At 20.8% G+C, this 19,547-nt stretch overlaps 9 protein-coding genes across 9 annotated transcripts; all 9 read left to right on the top strand.

The window, feature by feature from the left end:
• The first annotated feature begins 789 nt into the window (after window positions 1-789).
• LOC128958475 (uncharacterized) lies at window positions 790-1,559 on the top strand. The gene is made up of 2 exons (XM_054304336.1): window positions 790-1,205; window positions 1,313-1,559. The coding sequence occupies exons 1-2, from the start codon at window positions 867-869 to the stop codon at window positions 1,505-1,507; spliced, it is 534 nt and encodes a 177-aa protein (XP_054160311.1). The 5' UTR covers window positions 790-866; the 3' UTR covers window positions 1,508-1,559.
• A 1,388-nt stretch (window positions 1,560-2,947) lies between these two features.
• Window positions 2,948-5,265, top strand: LOC128958248 (long-chain-fatty-acid--CoA ligase 4-like; the record flags this gene model as incomplete). Its single annotated transcript, XM_054304063.1, has 3 exons — window positions 2,948-4,393; window positions 4,456-4,823; window positions 4,885-5,265. Coding segments are annotated over exons 1-3 (2,160 nt in total), but the record flags the coding sequence as incomplete, so codon positions are not given.
• A 1,497-nt stretch (window positions 5,266-6,762) lies between these two features.
• LOC128958471 (uncharacterized) lies at window positions 6,763-7,463 on the top strand. The gene is made up of 2 exons (XM_054304331.1): window positions 6,763-7,131; window positions 7,249-7,463. Exons 1-2 carry the CDS (start codon window positions 6,853-6,855, stop codon window positions 7,369-7,371), a joined length of 402 nt encoding a protein of 133 aa, XP_054160306.1. The 5' UTR covers window positions 6,763-6,852; the 3' UTR covers window positions 7,372-7,463.
• Window positions 7,464-8,973: 1,510 nt separating this feature from the next.
• LOC128958461 (uncharacterized) lies at window positions 8,974-9,755 on the top strand. Its single transcript, XM_054304318.1, has 2 exons — window positions 8,974-9,321; window positions 9,464-9,755. The coding sequence occupies exons 1-2, from the start codon at window positions 9,043-9,045 to the stop codon at window positions 9,587-9,589; spliced, it is 405 nt and encodes a 134-aa protein (XP_054160293.1). The 5' UTR covers window positions 8,974-9,042; the 3' UTR covers window positions 9,590-9,755.
• A 1,413-nt stretch (window positions 9,756-11,168) lies between these two features.
• On the top strand, window positions 11,169-11,697 carry LOC128958246 (uncharacterized). The gene is made up of 2 exons (XM_054304062.1): window positions 11,169-11,475; window positions 11,572-11,697. The coding sequence occupies exons 1-2, from the start codon at window positions 11,212-11,214 to the stop codon at window positions 11,695-11,697; spliced, it is 390 nt and encodes a 129-aa protein (XP_054160037.1). The 5' UTR covers window positions 11,169-11,211.
• Window positions 11,698-13,199: 1,502 nt separating this feature from the next.
• LOC128958573 (uncharacterized) lies at window positions 13,200-13,742 on the top strand. Its single transcript, XM_054304450.1, has 2 exons — window positions 13,200-13,506; window positions 13,599-13,742. Exons 1-2 carry the CDS (start codon window positions 13,243-13,245, stop codon window positions 13,722-13,724), a joined length of 390 nt encoding a protein of 129 aa, XP_054160425.1. The 5' UTR covers window positions 13,200-13,242; the 3' UTR covers window positions 13,725-13,742.
• Window positions 13,743-15,092: 1,350 nt separating this feature from the next.
• Window positions 15,093-15,741, top strand: LOC128958538 (uncharacterized). The gene is made up of 2 exons (XM_054304418.1): window positions 15,093-15,435; window positions 15,547-15,741. The coding sequence occupies exons 1-2, from the start codon at window positions 15,148-15,150 to the stop codon at window positions 15,670-15,672; spliced, it is 414 nt and encodes a 137-aa protein (XP_054160393.1). The 5' UTR covers window positions 15,093-15,147; the 3' UTR covers window positions 15,673-15,741.
• Window positions 15,742-16,735: 994 nt separating this feature from the next.
• LOC128958526 (uncharacterized) lies at window positions 16,736-17,380 on the top strand. Its single transcript, XM_054304396.1, has 2 exons — window positions 16,736-17,094; window positions 17,198-17,380. Exons 1-2 carry the CDS (start codon window positions 16,792-16,794, stop codon window positions 17,318-17,320), a joined length of 426 nt encoding a protein of 141 aa, XP_054160371.1. The 5' UTR covers window positions 16,736-16,791; the 3' UTR covers window positions 17,321-17,380.
• A 730-nt stretch (window positions 17,381-18,110) lies between these two features.
• On the top strand, window positions 18,111-18,689 carry LOC128958245 (uncharacterized). The gene is made up of 2 exons (XM_054304061.1): window positions 18,111-18,398; window positions 18,558-18,689. The coding sequence occupies exons 1-2, from the start codon at window positions 18,111-18,113 to the stop codon at window positions 18,687-18,689; spliced, it is 420 nt and encodes a 139-aa protein (XP_054160036.1).
• The last annotated feature ends 858 nt before the right edge of the window (window positions 18,690-19,547 follow it).

The raw sequence follows: 19,547 nt of genomic DNA, 5'->3' as shown, positions 1-19,547 counted from the left end.
TTCCGTTATTACTAAATAAATATCAATTACTTATAATTGCTGTCATGAGTAGCAATTATGTTTTTTAAATTATCAATTAATTAATTAACCAATTATAAAAAACTATAACTAGTTATAAGACTATAGATAATACTTTAATTATATCAGTTATACTACAAGTTTATTTAGTTCCTATACATTTTTTTAACAATTGTATAATAAATGTATATATTTAGTATTTAATTTATTAATATTTAATTGTTATATAAAATTTTGTTTATTAGAAATCTAGAAATGAACTTTGATTACTTTATTTTATAAATCAAACAATCAATCAATTATTGAAATATTATATTATTTGATAAACTAAATTGTTTTAATAAAAAACATTTCTACAGTTATTACATTTTTTTTATTTTTTTGTTTGTCAATTAATCTCTACATATTTAGTAACCATAGTAAATAAATCAGTTTACCTTGATTTATTAGTAATTTGTATTTTTATATTAAAAATAAACTAAATAGAATTTTATTTAGAAAATAAAGTTTAATTATTTATAGTTTATAAAACTATTTATTTATTTATTGCAATTAATATTTATTAATATAATTTATTAATATTTAAGCTAGGCAATTAAATATTTTGGAAAAAATTTTTTTTGTAAATAGATTTTTGTTTTATTTCCACATAATACTATAAGTGACTAATTATTATTATCATTGTTTCTATGATAGTGTGCTATCAATAAACTCAATTCAATAACTCAGTTGAGCTTAAAAAACAATATATTAGATAACCAACATATTATTAACATTAAACATTTAACATTCATTTAGTATAGTTTACAATCAATTGTTGTATTAAATCAATTTGTAATACATTAGAAATGTTTAACATTATAGTGAAATTATTTTTAGTGTTTATCACACTATGTCTAAGCATACAAATTGGTCCATCGCTTGCATTAAACACTAAATCATTGATATTTACAAATTTGACTCAACTAAACAAATTGTCTAACAATCAACTCTATGGCGATTTAGATATCGATTGTAAAACAGATGAATGTTGCTTAAAATTAAAGACCGATAAAGATTTAGAAAATTGTTTGACAGAAATTGCTTCAAAATATATGGATGTTTTCGATAAATATAAGGATAGCGTCAAATTTCAATGTTGTTTTATGGGACAGTTTGCTTCATGTGTCAAAGCTGCTGCCACCAAGGTATTTATTAAATTCAATTTATATTCAATAGAAAAAATTATATCAAATATACAGTTTTAAAAAAAATATTATATTTGATGTTTTTGTTGTTTTTTTTAAATTATTAGAAATGTACTGATCCGGCTGACTTCAAAAAAGAGATTGATAAAGAAATAACTGACGCAAACAATAATGATAAACAATGTAAAGATAATAAAATTGATATCAATTATGATGGAAAATGTTCAGCTAGTGTTACAATTGTTGCCAGTTTTACATTTATTATAATACTATCATTTATGTCAATATTTTCTACTAATTAAATTGTTGTTTATTATTTGAATTTTTTTTTTGGATAGTATTTTGTTGTGTATTCAACAAGTTTTTTTTTATTTCAATTGATAAATATAATTTATTTTAAATAGATTTTTAAAGATATTATTTAAAAGAAAATATTATTAATATAAAATGTAATTTTTTATTTAAAGAAAATAACAAAATAAAAGTATATTTAATTGATTGTTTGATTAAAAAAAAAATTATTGATTAATAATTTTATTATTATTATATTTTTAATTAAATGTCCAACGTAATTATGTTAAAAATGAATCATGAATCAAATGAGTTAACATTAAATAAGATATAATTTACTTATAGATAAAACTTTTTAATTAATAAGTATTATCTTATTTAACTATAGCTTATTTAATAATAAATCATTTGACTCATGATTTATTTTGACAAAATAGCGTTAGGAATTTAATCCTAATTTATTATCAATAATATACAGTATATTATTATTAGCAATAACTAAGTAATATTAATAAATTATTATTTCTATTTGTTTAAATTCATTTTTAGTAATGTTAAGAAAAATAAAACAAAAATTCTATGATTGAAAACATTAATAATTTTTCAAAGGTTATTACAAAGTTATTATAGATTCTTTAATAAACAATATTATCAAAATTATTTGATAGTAAGCATAGTAATTAAGTTATCTAAATATTATTTATTAAATTTATTAATATAGTATAATAATTTATAACAGTTTTTTTCATAAAAATCAAACTAAAATATATTTATATAAATATCAATATATGACATTAATAAAGTATTTAAAATATTATTTTTTTTTAAATTTATTATTTAAAAATATCTACATCGTTTCAATTAGTTTTACAGTAATTATATTTATTTCTTAAATTTTTAATTAAAATTTTTATTTATATGATTTTTAATTCTTTAATTTACAAATAATATAATCAATCATAACAATTATATGGATGTATTATTATTTTTTTTGTTAATAATTATAATTTTATGAAAATTATATGCTTATGAATATATTTTAAACTTGGTACTTTTACTAATAATTACATAATAGCTATAATAGATATGTAATATTAATATAATGTACTGTATGACAAATAAAAATGCGCATGCTCAAATTTATTTACAAACATAACATGTAAAAATATTTTTGAATAAATGTTTGACAATTAATTGTTAGTATTTTGACATTTTTTCCCTATTTATTAATTAACAAATAAATTAATTTTCCTAAAGAAAACTTACAGTTTATATATTTATTATTATATAGCAATTAATTGGTAGTAATATTAACCTGATAATTTTATTTATATATTTAATAAACATTTTTCAAAACTAATTAATTTTATCAAAAATTTTATTTAAAAAAAACTAATTTGATTAGTATTTTAATGATTTAAATCAATTGATTGAATGTTATCTGTAATGTGATTATAAGTACTGTACTTGAATTAAAAGTCAAATAATGTTAACACTATTGATAACTTGTGTATCAATAGGTATCCTATTATATCATATCATACCACTGACCATACATTTATGCCTTCAATATCTCGCTGGACGACCGGCCAAACCCGTGAGAGGTCGACCATTAGACCCGAATAATCCGTTGCGCGGACCGTGGGTTAAGTCGTGCGACGATGATATCGGGATATCAGGACCGGGAGGCGCACCGGTAGACGAATCGTATCTCATAGCCTACCGGTGTTCGACAATACCTGAATTGTTTGGCAAAATTGTAGACAAACATCTCGACCGCCGGTCATGTGGCTATCGTCCAGTTCTGGTTGTGGACAATGAACAACAAACCGATGGACAGGTGATCAAGAAATATACTTTGAATGAATATCATTGGCTTTCCTATCGCGAGTTGGATGTGCGCGTCACTTGCGTGGCCACTGGACTCTCGAAGATCGGAATTGTGGCCAACGATATAGTTATGATATACGCGAACACATGTTTGGATTGGATGGTCACCTGTCAAGCGTTGTTCCGATTGGGAGCCACAGTGGCCACACTTTACACCAATTTGTCGGACGACGGCATTGTTCACGGCTTGAATGAAACCCAAGTATCATATGTGGTGACCAGTGGTGGCCAGTTATTGGACAAACTTATGGCTAAGTCATCTCAATTACCTCATCTTCAATGTCTGATAGTTATGGACAGTACAGGTAGTGAATCGATAGTAGAAGAATTGGACAAAAAAATAATACTATTGAAAACCATTGAAACTATTGGTCGTGAGTCAGACCATCAAATTGTATCTCAAGTCACAAATCAGTCCACTAGTGACACGGCTGTCCTCATGTATACGTCCGGCTCTACCGGTATTCCCAAAGCTGTGATGATATCACATAAGAATCTCTTGCTGGCCATCCGTGCCTTCTATATATATGCCGGTGTCCTCACATCTGAGGACATCTACTGTGCTTTTCTGCCATTAGCTCATTGTATGGAACTGTGCGCCGAATTGGCCTTTTTGTCTATCGGTGTGCCCGTCGGCTACGCAACAGTTCACACCCTAACCGACAGTTCATTAGGTCTAAAAATGGGATCAAAAGGTGACTTAACTCTACTGAAACCGACAGTAATAGCAACTGTTCCGCTGATATTGGAAAGGATTATACGTGGAATCAGTGATCAGCTCAACAAACGACAACCACTGTTGATGACTGCCTTAAATCAATTGCTTCGTTATAAGCAGTTTTGGTCGGATCGTGGTTTAGATTGTCCGCTAATTAATCGGTTTATTTGTCAAAAATTTGCCTCACTTTTAGGCGGAAACGTACGGTTTATGGCCAGTGGCGGTGCACCGCTCAGACAGGAAACTCATCAATTTATTAGCAATTTGTTTGATTGTCGTGTACTACAGGGTATGACATTATTATAATCTTAGTGTTTAATCAATAATTTTTGAATCAATTGCTAAAATTAGGTTATGGATTGACTGAAACCACTGCCGCCGCTACTATTATGGACTTAGATGACCAAAGTGTTGGTCGAGTGGGCGCACCTCTAATCGGTGTACAGATAAAGTTGATCGATTGGCCAGAAGGTGGCTATCGGGTGACAGATAAACCCTATCCGAGAGGCGAATTAATTATTGGTGGCGATTGTGTGGCTAACGGCTACTTTAAGAACAGGGAGCTAACAGGAAAATACTTTATGATTGATAGTAAATGTGTCCATTGGTTTCGTAGCGGCGATATCGGGGAACGGTATCCGGACGGTACGTTTCGTATAGTTGACCGCAAAAAGGATATAATAAAGTTATCAAATGGGGAATACGTCTCACTGTCCAAAGTAATTAATTTTTTTGTGATAATTTTAATATAAAATGTTTGTTTTTTATTTGCACCGGTAGGTTGAGGTGGAACTTAAAGCGCTGCCATTTGTTGCGAATGTTTGCGTTTATGGCCACTCAGAGGAAAACTACTTAATCGCACTGATAGTGCCCAACGATGACTACTTGAACAAACTGTCCACCATATCGTCTGTAGAAACTACTACTACTGCTATCAATACTGACAACTATATCGAGCAGCGGGTATTGCATGCGATACAAGAGTTTTGTGGTCAGTCGGGTCTAACCCGAGCCGAGACTCCTCGTCGTGTGTATCTCTGTAGGGATCAGTGGCTTCCGGACAACGGACTGTTGACCTCTTCGTTTAAATTGAAACGAAATGCAATCCACGAGTTTTATTACAAAGTCATTGAAGATCTCTATCAACAAAAACAACAACAAAAACAAAATATTTAAATAATAATATCGTAATAATAATAATACTTATTTTTGAAAAGTTTTTAGTATTATTGATAATTTGATTGAAAATTTATTTCTATCAGTAATCAATAATCTGTGATTATTTAGATCTGTGATTCAAGATTTCAAAAAAATAATTTACCGATAAATCTAAATGTTAAGTTAAGCAATAAAAATTGCAATTGTATTTTTGTTATTAAAATTAGTGATTAATTTAGTATAACTTAATACATAAATAAAAGTAAAATTAATTTATTCTAAAAAATTACATTTTTTATTTAATAATAACAATTTAGTTTAATACATATTTATACTATTAAATTGATTATTTCTAGTATTACAATATATAACCGGTACTTGTCTTTAATTACGAAACTAAATTACCGATAATTATTTCAATTAAATATATTAATTTTTTGCTGTTTATATTATTTCATTAACATATAGATTTATACAACAACAAAAATCAAATAATAAAAATAATTGATACATTATTTAGAGAATTTTTAATTTGATTTAAAGTTATGTAGATATTAAGGCTTATAATACTATATAATATACTGTATTTATTTTAATATTACTTTGATATCAATGATCACTCGTAAGTTACGACTCGTAACACAGGTCTTAAGCATACAGTTAACACTTATATATAAATAAAAGTAGACAACTATTACAATATAGTCTATAAAAATTATAATTAATATTTTGATTATAATGTACTGGATGTATTTTACAATTATAGAAAAATTATTAGAATAATTGTGATATTTATTTTAAAAACACAAAGATTTTCAATATTTGTTTGTATAGAGTAATAAAATATGAGTAATGCATAGAAACTAAACTAAATTTTTTACGTTATAAAAAGCATTATATTAATTTTGTTATTTTATAATATAATAAATAGATAGTTAAATATTTTTATAATTTATTTTATAACAATTAATCTTATAAATAATTAGCAAAAAAAATTAATAAACTACCAATACACTAATATAATCTATTTTTATTAATAATAAATTTATCAATTCAATTAAAGTATTTCCTCAGTTCAAACTTCAATAACTAATTTTTCTATTGTTTATTAATTTTATAGTTTATTAATCATCTATTGCTTACCACTTGTTTAACAATTATCATACGGTACTAATCAATCAATAAATTAAAACACTTGTATTTTTCTAACTCATCACTTTTTATTTAATAATAAAAATAAATTATATAATAACTACTGTATCATCAAGACTGTAGATAACTGTGAAGTGTTTATTTATTATTTTATTTTTTTTGTTAATATTTTTGTTAATTGTCCCAATTAATTTCATATTAATCAGTTATGATATTATTGATTAAAAAAAATAAAAAATGAAATTTTAAAGAAAATAGAAATTACTTTCTTTATCTTAATTAAAACTCAATAATAAAGATATTTTAAGATTATTTAAAGATATTTTTCATTGTATATAAATTGAGAGGAAAAACAATTTATTCTTATAATAACACACTAAATGCAAATAAAACTATTAATTACCTTAAATTTCAAAAACAAACAAAAAGACAAACACAATGAAAACTTATTTAATTGCAGCTGTATTTCTATGTGCCGTATTTGGTCACACACTCGGCCTATTCGGTAGTAATGGACACCAATTATTTGATTCAAAAGTTGGCAACACTACCGATGATTGTAAAAAAGATGCTTGCTGTTTGAAAATTATTGATGATGTATTTAAATGTGTTTACGATAAAGAGGATAAATCGACAATTGATAAACATATTAAGGAACGAAAATTTGGTTGCTGTCTTATGGGCATTCAATTTGATTGTGCCAACACACTTGCCAAGGTTAATTATTTATAATGTTTATTTTTGTTAAAAAAATTTACTTGAGATTTTATTTTAAATATATTACAAAATTTCTAAATATTTTTTTAAAAAATTTATATAAATGGTTATTTTCAGACCAAATGTGATAAAAAAGATGCCGATAAATTGAAATCAGAAATTGACCAAGTTCGTGATTTATTCGATCAAAATGAATGTAAAGATTATAAAATTAAAACTGGTGTTACAAAATGCGAATGATTTATATATTTTTAACTAATGTAAAATATTAGTAAATATTACCAATAATAATTTTATAAGCAATCAATTATATAATGATTTTTTTAAATAATATTATAATAAAAAAACTAAACTTAATAACAATAAAAATAATAAATTATGAATTATGAATTCAACATTTTTTTTAATAATAATTTAATAAATATTTTTATAAAATATTATGACTGATTAAAACTAATATTTAAATAAATACTATAATAAAGAAAAGATTTTAAAAATATATTTTTTTTGTTTTAAAAAAGTATTTGTTGCTTTCATTTAGGTCTATAATTGATATTTGATCTAAAAATTTATAAACAAACATTAAATTATTTTTAAGAATTATTTTAATAGTTTTATAAACAGTTTTTATAGTAATAGATTTAATAAATTTTTTATTCATTATAAATATATATTTTATTATTCATCATTTTTAGCTTAATAATTTTTTAATAATAAATGAATCTGGTAATAATTATATTGATTAAAGCAATCAATAAAATAAAATTATTTTTTTTGCATTATTTATTTAAAATAATATTTAACAATTACTCACTAATATTACTATAAAAATTGTAATACCTGTAAGTATATTGATAACGTAAAACATAATATTGATAATCATAGTATATTATAAAATATTTTGACATTATATTTAAAAAGGCTTTACATATATTTGTCCCTGGTGGTTTTTGATATAATTTTTGAACGAAAAGAGATATACTTCATCTAATATCTGTCTAATATTTATAAATAATGTCAATTTTATTTTTTACTATTTAAAAAGCCATAAAAATAAAAGTACCAATACAATTTTAATAATTTTTCTATTATATTAAACTTATATTGTTTGGCTACAAATTTTGTTTAGTCATCAATATTTAGTCATCTGTAGTTTGATTTGTAGTATAGTTTATTTATTATGTATATTATGTATATCATGTGATCAAATTTTTAAAAAAATTGTATTCAAAATATCACGCTTAGAATAATGTATAATAAGCTTTTAATATAATAAATCTATCTTTTTCTGTTCTAAAATTATTTTTTAAAAACTAGTGACAAATATATATGTAACGCCTCTTTAGTAGCCTAAATGTACTTAATTGCATAATAATTGTTTAATAATTATCAAATAGTACTAATCTATCAATAACTTCAAACTCTTATATTTTTCTAATTAATAGCTATTTTATTTTTTTAAAAATAATTATCATATATAGTAACTATTAGTAGAGTAAAGAACTAATAAGCGGTTTGGTTCATAAAAACCGAAACCAAAAGCGGTTTCTAAAAACATTTTGATTATCCATTTAATAACTAACGTATAATATATTATTATATAAACTGTAGATAACTGTTTAATTTGTCAAGTGTTTCGGTTTATTATATTATTATTATTTTATTTTTAATTTAGTTGTCCCAATTAATTTTATATTAATCAGTTATTATTTGATTGGTTAAATATCAATTTATTTATTTGAAACTACTTAGTTTATCTTAATTATAACTTAATAATAATGATAGAATATTTTTAGATTATTTTTTTGGTATATAAATAGAAAGTAAAAACAATTTATTATTATAACATTAAAAGTAAATTAAACTTTTAATTAAATTAAAGTTCAATAATAACAACAACACGAAAATAAAATGAAAATTTATTTAATTGCAGCTGTATTTCTATGTGCCGTATTTGGTCACACACTCGGGCTATTCGTTAGCAATGGACACCAATTATTTGATTCAAAAGTTGGCAACACTACCGATGATTGTAAAAAAGATGCTTGCTGCTTAAAGATTATCGATGATGTCTACAAATGTGTTTACGATAAAGAGGATAAATCGACAATTGAAAAACATATTAAGGAATCAAAATTTATTTGCTGTCTTATGGGTATTGAATTTGATTGTGTCAACTCACTTGCTAAGGTTAGTAGTAGTAGTAATTTATTATTATTATTATTTTGATAATTTAATTAAATTTAATTAAATTAGTATTAAAATTTATATATATATATATAATATATTGAAATTTTAAATGTATCTAATTTTAACGATTTATATTTTTTAGACTAAATGTGATCAAAAAGATGCGGATAAATTGAAAGGTGAAATTGACCAAGTTACTAAATTACTGGATCAAAGTGAATGTAAAGAACATCATATTAAAACCGGTGTTACAAAATGCGAAACATAAATGATTTATTGATATTTTTTTAAAAACTATAACTTTAGTAATATTATCCACAAAAAAATTATAAATTTTGATACAATAATAAATATTATAACTACTGTATTTGTTATTATATCACAATATTTTTTAAAAATGTAACCATAATACTTTTTTTGTATTATTAAATAATAATAAAATTAACAAATTATAAATTTAAACAATCTTTTTATTAAACTAAATTTTTAAGAATATATTAATATAAGTTATTAAATTATAAAGTTAAGTATTTAGCTAAAGTATTATAATTTTAAATAATTAGAAAATTTTTAATGCCATTAAAAATACTGTATGATACAGTATATATGTGTTATTTTTACAAAATTGAATTAAATTTATTTAATTTAAGTCTATAATTAAATATAATAGATAAATACTCAAAAAATACTGAAAACTACAAGTATTATTATATTGATTTTTAAATTTAGCAATAAATATATTATTTCAATAATCAATTTTCAAAAGTTTAAAGTTTAATAATTTTTTTTATTATTAATCTATTATATATTTTGTTAGTGATTTACTTTTATTGCATAATACTGTAATTATTTAATTAATTATCATAAGGTACTAAGTCATCAAATTGATTAAATTAAACAATAAAATACTTTTTTTTAACTAACTTTCAACAATTAATTACTAATATTATCACAACATTTGTAATTAATAAATAGATAACGGTATACATAATATTGACCAGTACATATAATAAATAAAAATAGTTTAAACTATTTGACAAATAGACAAAATTTAGAATTTTCTAGAATATATTTTTATTAAAAAATATGTTTTAAAAATGTTAAAATACTCAATTGAATTTATTTACTTTATAACATTAGATTCTAAATTATAGAAACAATATCTTAATAATCTTAAGTTTTATTAACTTTTAAAAATATATTAATAATAATATGTAATTAAAGTACTGCAAAAGATTTTTAAAATAATTTCATAAATCATACTTATTATTAATTACATAAAATATTAATATTGACAATAAGTTAATACTACTAACAAAAGTTGACCAAATAATATAATATTAGAAAAATTTCTTAGAAAAACTTAAATATAATTTTAATAATCTCTAAGACTATTACACCATATATTGATAATACTATATAAATGGTAGTAAATATTATAAAAATTAATATATATATAATCTGAATGTACTTATTTGATTTATTTTTATTTATTATAATGATTGTTATTATTTTTTAGTAAAGTTACTTAACTAATTTCAATTAAATTTAGTTTGAAAATAATTTACCTTTTATCATCTTACATTTATCATAAATAATATTATATTAAAAACTTTTAGGTTATTTGTTTATCTCAATAAACTGATTGTACTTATTTAAATATCTATTTATTTTAATTACAGAATTTCTAATTATTTATGTAATTAATCAATTAATTTTAATTCAATTCAGTTTATTTTAAAAATTGTGTAATAATTTTGCAATACTATATTTTATGATAATTGATTTATTTTTTGCGATTTAATTTTGTATATAAATTCACAAACTTTATGTTCACATCAATCAAAAACAATTTAACAGTCTAGAAAAATTTCAATACTAAACAAAAATATGAATAATTATTTGATTTTAACTGTATTTTTATGTACCGTATGCTTAGGTCATACACTCGGCTTATTCGGTATCAATGATCAGCAGTTAACTGGCAAACGAGGTAACAGTGCTGATGAATGTAAAAAGTTGATCACCAATGATGTCGCCAATTGTATTAATGCCAAAGTAGACAAAAAAACAATTGATAAACATAAGGATGAAAATAAATTTATGTGTTGTTTTATTGGCATTAGATTGGATTGTTCGACAGCAGTAGCCAAGGTAGTAATTGAAATGATCTAGATAATAATATAAAAATTTATATATATTTATATAATATATATAATAATTTTTGTAAAATAATAATTTTTTTTTTAGGACAAATGTCAAACTAAAGATTACGAAATTTTGAAGACTCTTAACGACCAAACTAGAGATGATCTCAATCTTAATGGTTGCGAAAAATACCATATTATAACCGGTAGAACACATTGTTTAACATAATTTACAACAAATATATTGTTATTTAAATATTTATATAACAATAATATTGTATTTATTAGTAACTAATGATTGTAACTAAAAAAATAATTTGTTTTTTTAAATAATTAAGTTAATAAATTATGAATGAACTATTTGTTGAATAATTTATTTATTTATTTTTTTTTTTTTTGAATTAAACATTATGTCTAATTAATTAATATATAATTTATATTATTAAAATTTTAATTTATAAATTACTTTTAATTATTATAGAGCAAAATAATATTAAAATTTATTAATTGATTTTTAAATTGTCAATGTTTTATAACTGTTTTTTAAAAATTTATTTTAGAGTATATAAATATATACAGATAAATCTCTATAATATGAACGCTCTATACTATTATATTGATTTTAATATGAACAAATATTTTTCAATAATCAATGAATTTAAAGTACATTATAATGTATTACATTATTCTATTATATATTTTCTATATTCTATATTATGAACATAATACTGTAAATTCAAATAATAATAATAAGTTTTCTTTAATATGAAAATTGTTAAATTAAACAATAAAATACTTTTTTTAACTAACTTTCAACAATTAATTACTAATATTATCACAACATTTGTAATTAATAAATAGATAACGGTATACATAATATTGACCATACATATAATAAATAAAAATAGTTTAAACTATTTGACAAATAGACAAAATTTAAATTTTCTAAAATATATTTTTATTAAAAAATATGTTTTAAAAATGTTAAAATACTCAATTGAATTTATTTACTTTATAACATTAGATTCTAAATTATAGAAACAATATCTTAATAATCTTAAGTTTTATTAACTTTTAAAAATATATTAATAATAATATGTAATTAAAGTACTGCAAAAGATTTTTAAAATAATTTCATAAATCATACTTATTATTAATTACATAAAATATTAATATTGACAATAAGTTAATACTACTAACAAAAGTTGACCAAATAATATAATATTAGAAAAATTTCTTAGAAAAACTTAAATATAATTTTAATAATCTCTAAGACTATTACACCATATATTGATAATACTATATAAATGGTAGTAAATATTATAAAAATTAATATATATATAATCTGAATGTACTTATTTGATTTATTTTTATTTATTATAATGATTGTTATTATTTTTTAGTAAAGTTACTTAACTAATTTCAATTAAATTTAGTTTGAAAATAATTTACCTTTTATCATCTTACATTTATCATAAATAATATTATATTAAAAACTTTTAGGTTATTTGTTTATCTCAATAAACTGATTGTACTTATTTAAATATCTATTTATTTTAATTACAGAATTTCTAATTATTTATGTAATTAATCAATTAATTTTAATTCAATTCAGTTTATTTTAAAAATTGTGTAATAATTTTGCAATACTATATTTTATGATAATTGATTTATTTTTTGCGATTTAATTTTGTATATAAATTCACAAACTTTATGTTCACATCAATCAAAAACAATTTAACAGTCTAGAAAAATTTCAATACTAAACAAAAATATGAATAATTATTTGATTTTAACTGTATTTTTATGTACCGTATGCTTAGGTCATACACTCGGCTTATTCGGTATCAATGATCAGCAGTTAACTGGCAAACGAGGTAACAGTGCTGATGAATGTAAAAAGTTGATCACCAATGATGTCGCCAATTGTATTAATGCCAAAGTAGACAAAGAAACAATTGATAAACATAAGGATGAAAATAAATTTATGTGTTGTTTTATTGGCATTAGATTGGATTGTTCGACAGCAGTAGCCAAGGTAGTAATTGAAATGATCTAGATAATAATATAAAAATTTATATATATTTATATAATGTGATAAATAATTTTTGTAAAATAATAATTTTTTAGGACAAATGTCAAACTAAAGATTACGAAATTTTGAAGACTCTTAACGACCAAACTAGAGATGATCTCAATCTTAATGGTTGCGAACAATACCATATTATAACCGGTAGAACACATTGTTTAACATAATTTACAACAAATATATTGTTATTTAAATATTTATATAACAATAATATTGTATTTATTAGTAACTAATGATTGTAACTAAAAAATAATTTGTTTTTTTAAATAATTAAGCTAATAAATTATGAATGAACTATTTGTTGAATAATTTATTTATTTTTATTTTTTTTTTTTTTTTGAATTAAACATTATGTCTAATTAATTAATATATAATTTATATTATTAAAATTTTTATTTATAAATTACTTTTAATTATTATAGAGCAAAATAATATTAAAATTTATTAATTGATTTTGAAATTGTCAATGTTTTATAACTGTTTTTTAAAAATTTATTTTAGAGTATATAAATATATATACTTTTTATATATAGCGATAACTGATAAAAGTATGTTAATAAGACAAATAAGTAATTGATTAGGATTTAATTTGATTAAATTTTGTTTATATAATTTATTTAGTGTATGTTAAAAAGTAAAATATTTATTTATTAAAAAAAAAACATTTTAAATAATAACTTTTGTTTTGTTTGTTTGCTTAATAAATGTTATCTCATTATTCTTAAATATTTTAGTCATGTTATCATAATAGAGAATTTATATAAAAATAAAGTAATATATTTTAATGATTCATAGATATTGTCGATTACATAAAATAATAATAATACACATGTATTATTTAAAGTTGGTTGAAGAATAAAATTTCTAGAAAGTTTCTCTTATAAGTTATTATTATTATTGGAATTACATTTTAATGTTGTTTCAAATATATTTGTCATTTTTAATACTTAATATAAAAATATACAAAATTTAGTTATTGTTATAAATAAATATAATAATAATAATAATTACTAATAATTATTTTATAGCTAAAAATAGTTTATGTTCAAAATCAGTAAAAATTCAACAAAAATAAAAAAATAAACTATATTAATTTTATTATAAATATATAATTAGTATTAGTATTCATCAAGTTTTTTATTATATTAATACAATATTTAATGGAACTATTTTTCAAAATGTAATATAAAATTAATAAAAATAAAGTAGAAAATAATTAACATTAAAATTGAAAATTATTCTTGAGAAAATTTTTTAGAAATTTTTTTATTTACTCATCACATTATTTATCTTAAATAAAACTATAAGTACATTGTGTATATTTAAAAACTTTCAGGTTAGTTTTTATCTAATTATTTGCAAAGTAATAAAGTTTAAAAACTGATAATAGTTTTTCATTGTTTAGTATAATTATCATCAATAATCAATAAATTTACACAAATAATTGCAATACTAGATTTATTACAATGAGTAATTTTTTGTTAAATAGAGATTAATTTTGTGTATATAAACGCAAAAAAATTATGCTCAAAAAAACATAACAGAAACTGAATTAACTGTTAATTAAATTTCAAATTTTTAAAACAAAATATGAATACATATTTGATTGTAACTGTATTTCTATGTACTGTATGTTTAGGTCATACATTTGGCGGCATAATTGGTATCAATAATTATCAACAATTAATTGGCACACAAGATGGCAATGCTACTGAGGAATGTAAAAAAGATGCTTGCTGCTTAAAGATTATCGATGATATTGTTCAATGTGTTTTTGATAAAGAGGACCCAGATACAATTGCTAAACATTTTTTTGAGCCTAAATTTTTCTGCTGTATTATTGGCATTGAATTTGATTGCGCCAACTCAATTGCCAAGGTAATCATTTTTGTTATTCAATAATTATATACTCTACTTATACGAGTATATATATTCATATATATATATTATAATCTATATGTATTTTTGCAAAAATTATTTATTTTTTAGAGTAAATGTGAAACTAAAGATCGTGATATATTGTTAACTAAAATTGACCATGATAAAGATTTATTAAATGAAAAAGAATGTCAAGATTATAAAATTAAACAAGGTGTAACACATTGCGATATTTAAATGATTATATAATATTAAATCCAAAATAATGTTAAAAGTATTTTTATACTTTTTTTTAATTGTAATACTAATGCATAATAAAATTTTAATTAATTGAATTTTTTCATTTATTATTTTTACATACAGTATAAAATCTATTTTTTAATAATTTAAATTTTAAAGTATTTACAGTATATAGCATTTTAATTTTTCTCAATAATAAATGAATAAAAATTAATTTTTTAGTGAACAAATTAAAAATTTTAAAAATATACCAGTACTAATCAATTCACTAAATAATATTTTTTATAGTTTTATAATTTTAACTATATTAATGATTTACAGCTACTGTACTTTTATTGACTAATAATTAATTTATAAATAAGATAAATCACCTTGTATTTTTCTTTAAATAATTATATTTTGTTTAAAAATTAATTAATTGCTTAACCATGTTATCATTACAATATTAAACAACTGTTTAATTTCTCTAATATTTATTTAATTTATTTAATTTAATTTTTATAATTTTTATATAATTTTATAATGATTACTAGTAATAAGATACTTCTAGTATTTTAATCAAACTAAATAAGAAAAAGAAATAATCAAATAAATCTTAAATAAAAATTAATAAAATTAAAAATAAATGATTTATTAAAGTAGTTTAGAAAATTAATATTATTACAACTAATTCATTTAATTAATAAGTTTAACTTAGAATATTTTGTACATAAGTTTAAAGATAATTTTTTCAAATAAAATTATCAATTTATTAACAATTAGTCAATTTTGAAGATTAATTTTAATTAAAATTATCTTATTATTAGACAATTTCTATTTGTGATAAACTTAAGCATTGCTAAATTATTGGCTAGTATCTATCCTATGACATAATTAACATTATTATTATATAATAATTGTACATTATACTTTATAAAGTAGCATTATTTATCTATAATTAAAATATCAATACTTACAAGTGTTTACTTTTTTTTAATAAAATTGTCCTAGTTAATTCCACCCATAAAAATGGTTAATACTTTGTTTATATAAAAACTTGTATCTAAAATAATATAATATCATTATTAGTTTGGTATTGTAATAATTAAAGCAAAATAATTATATTTTATAACAAAAATGACAAACTCAATTTTATATATTACACTTTTAGTATGTACTGTATTAGGTTACACTGTTGCCCTATACCGGGTAAATAGTGTTCCCAGTTTGCTCGGTAGACATCAATCAATGAAATCATTGGTTGGCAATACTACTGAGGATTGTGACCATGATGCTTGCTGCAAAAAAGTTATCGATGACATTGTTAAATGTGTTTTCAAAAAAATTAGCCAGGATGATATTGAAAAATATAAAGATAGCCGAAAATTTTTATGCTGTTTGCTGGGCGTAGAATTTGATTGTGCCGAAGATATTGGCAAGGTAACATTATTATATATATATATTGAAAAAATTATACAAATAAATTTATACTGATCATTGACCATGTTTATTATTTTTTTTTGAATTTTATAAAAATTAATAGGAAAAATGTGGCACCGATTACGATAGATTCAAAAAAGTGGTCGAAACCGATAAGGATGTCCTCAACAAAAATGAATGTAAAGAGTTTCCCGTTAAAACTGGTAGTACTAAATGTGTCGGTTAATGTTATATCATAATTGTAATCAATTTAGGGATTACTTGTATATCAACATTAATATACTGTACTGTAATTGTTAAATAAAAGTTATTTTCCAAAAAAAAAAATTTGTTTTTATTATTTATTGTCTAATAATCTAATTTATAATAATCTGTAATAGTCTAAAATTATTATTATAAATATTATTATTTATTAATAGTTTACTTTACAAAATATTTTTTATAGTGATTAACTAATTATAATTTACACATATTTAATTAGATTTATAAATTAAAAAAATATTATATATAATAAGTACTGTACTTTAATTATCAAATCTAGTAATTACTAGTTATGATATATTATTATTGCTAAATATCACAAGTACTGTATATTCATATTTAATTAATATTGATAAATATATTTATTTATCTATTTTTATATTTTCTTTAATTCTGTAAATTATATCAAATTGAGTTTTAATGACACAATCTATTACTTTTAAAAAATCTTATTATGATAAAAAATGATATATTATAATAATTATTATGTATGTTAATTATTATAATTATATTATTATAATCTTAAAAATAGCTAATATTGTGTAAAAAAATATTCAAGTGTTTATAGTACTTTAGTATTATAAATATTAATAATTATCCAGGCGCAATTATTATAGAATTTCGTAATAATGTTTTTTAATATAAATAGAGTTAGTTTTAGTAAACTATAAAAATTACAAATAATTATAATATAAGCAAATTATATTTAAAGTATCATTGAAAGTATTGAAATATATTATTATTATTATCTAACAATGACACAAAACATTGTATATTTTATAGAAATTGTTGTCTTATGTACCGTAATTGGTCGCATTGTTGGCCAACTAAACGGTAACGGTATTGTTGGTACGGTTGTTCAATTTGATAATTTTACCGAGTCATGCAAAAAGGACGTTTGTTGCAAAATGTTAATCACCGATATTGACGTTTGTGTTAATAAATTGGTTGATAGAGAGACAATCACCAAATATTATTATAATAACAAATTCATGTGTTGTGTAATTGGTAATATGTTGGATTGTGCTATTGATAGTGGCAAGGTAATTTTTGTTATATTATTATAATATATTTTTTTAAATAGTTAATTTCTAAATAATTTCTAACAACTTTATATATTTTTGTTTGTTTAGTATTTAGTCTGATTTTTTTTAAATAAAAGAAAATGATTATTAAATGTTTTTTTTTAAATAAATTTATAGCTAAAATGTGGTACAGATTATGATAGATTCAGACTTAACATTGAAGCTGAAACCCATGACTACAATAAGGGTCAGTGTAAAGATAATCCCATCATTAGTGGACAACATAAATGTGAAATACCTACAAAATAAATATAAAAATTATAAAAATAAAATTGAATATTTATCTAAAAATAATAATAATTTATTTAATATGTAAATTATGTGTTGAAATTTTTAAGAAATAATTACTTTTAATTTAAGTGTCTTTAAAACATAATATATTATATTGATATTTATAAACATTTATTGACTAAATAATTACTTATCATATTTATAATAATTCTAAACTTCAACTATTATCAAATATAATTTTTGTAACTTTACATATAAATAATTATAATAATTATATTATATTAATATAATAAGACAGTTATTGCTTAAATTGAGATTTAAATTATTTATTAAGTTAATATTACATACATATAATTTACATAATGTGATTAATACATCACTAAACAGTTATTTATGGTTAATAAGATATAAAATCAGATAATGCATTGTTTTTTAAATGAATCAATTGTTACCTGGAAATAAACAAGATATTTAATTAAATAATAAAATAAAATTGTATATTAATTATTCAGTTGAAAGCATATTAAATATATTATAGTTAATTTGATTTAGTTAGAAATTTATATTATACTATTGTTAATATGGACAAATTTGTTATGTTATCAAGTCTATTATTTATATTTATATTGTTTGGTCCATCACTTTGTCAACAACAACAATACAATTACAATCTCATTAATATAACCAGGGCAAAGCTGGCTTCGAAAATTATCAATGTAAAATATGGCGTCAATAATAACAACAATATCGGTGATCCAATAGAAGATTGTCAATTAGATTATTGTTGTAATTTGGTTATAACTGAAACCACTAATTGTTTTTTTGTTAAAGTGGACAAAAATGATCTAGCTACATATAAACATAATATTGAATTTC

Source organism: Oppia nitens, unplaced genomic scaffold, assembly GCF_028296485.1.
Source record: "Oppia nitens isolate AA-2021 unplaced genomic scaffold, nextdenovo-longstitch-racon4-pilon3 scaffold3_pilon_pilon_pilon, whole genome shotgun sequence".
Classification (NCBI taxonomy): domain Eukaryota; kingdom Metazoa; phylum Arthropoda; class Arachnida; order Sarcoptiformes; family Oppiidae; genus Oppia; species Oppia nitens.
The sequence above is the reverse complement of the archived record's forward strand: the minus strand, read 5'-3'. Positions and strand labels throughout refer to the sequence as shown.

Excerpts from the sequence above, each read along its gene's own strand:
- LOC128958475 (XM_054304336.1), top strand. The coding sequence starts at position 867 with ATGTTTAACATTATAGTGAAATTATTTTTAGTGTTTATCACACTATGT. Across the intron at positions 1,206-1,312 it reads TCAAAGCTGCTGCCACCAAG|AAATGTACTGATCCGGCTGA; the intron begins GTATTTATTAAA and ends TTAAATTATTAG.
- LOC128958471 (XM_054304331.1), top strand. The coding sequence starts at position 6,853 with ATGAAAACTTATTTAATTGCAGCTGTATTTCTATGTGCCGTATTTGGT. Across the intron at positions 7,132-7,248 it reads GTGCCAACACACTTGCCAAG|ACCAAATGTGATAAAAAAGA; the intron begins GTTAATTATTTA and ends GGTTATTTTCAG.
- LOC128958461 (XM_054304318.1), top strand. The coding sequence starts at position 9,043 with ATGAAAATTTATTTAATTGCAGCTGTATTTCTATGTGCCGTATTTGGT. Across the intron at positions 9,322-9,463 it reads GTGTCAACTCACTTGCTAAG|ACTAAATGTGATCAAAAAGA; the intron begins GTTAGTAGTAGT and ends TATATTTTTTAG.
- LOC128958246 (XM_054304062.1), top strand. The coding sequence starts at position 11,212 with ATGAATAATTATTTGATTTTAACTGTATTTTTATGTACCGTATGCTTA. Across the intron at positions 11,476-11,571 it reads GTTCGACAGCAGTAGCCAAG|GACAAATGTCAAACTAAAGA; the intron begins GTAGTAATTGAA and ends TTTTTTTTTTAG.
- LOC128958573 (XM_054304450.1), top strand. The coding sequence starts at position 13,243 with ATGAATAATTATTTGATTTTAACTGTATTTTTATGTACCGTATGCTTA. Across the intron at positions 13,507-13,598 it reads GTTCGACAGCAGTAGCCAAG|GACAAATGTCAAACTAAAGA; the intron begins GTAGTAATTGAA and ends ATAATTTTTTAG.
- LOC128958538 (XM_054304418.1), top strand. The coding sequence starts at position 15,148 with ATGAATACATATTTGATTGTAACTGTATTTCTATGTACTGTATGTTTA. Across the intron at positions 15,436-15,546 it reads GCGCCAACTCAATTGCCAAG|AGTAAATGTGAAACTAAAGA; the intron begins GTAATCATTTTT and ends TTTATTTTTTAG.
- LOC128958526 (XM_054304396.1), top strand. The coding sequence starts at position 16,792 with ATGACAAACTCAATTTTATATATTACACTTTTAGTATGTACTGTATTA. Across the intron at positions 17,095-17,197 it reads GTGCCGAAGATATTGGCAAG|GAAAAATGTGGCACCGATTA; the intron begins GTAACATTATTA and ends AAAAATTAATAG.
- LOC128958245 (XM_054304061.1), top strand. The coding sequence starts at position 18,111 with ATGACACAAAACATTGTATATTTTATAGAAATTGTTGTCTTATGTACC. Across the intron at positions 18,399-18,557 it reads GTGCTATTGATAGTGGCAAG|CTAAAATGTGGTACAGATTA; the intron begins GTAATTTTTGTT and ends ATAAATTTATAG.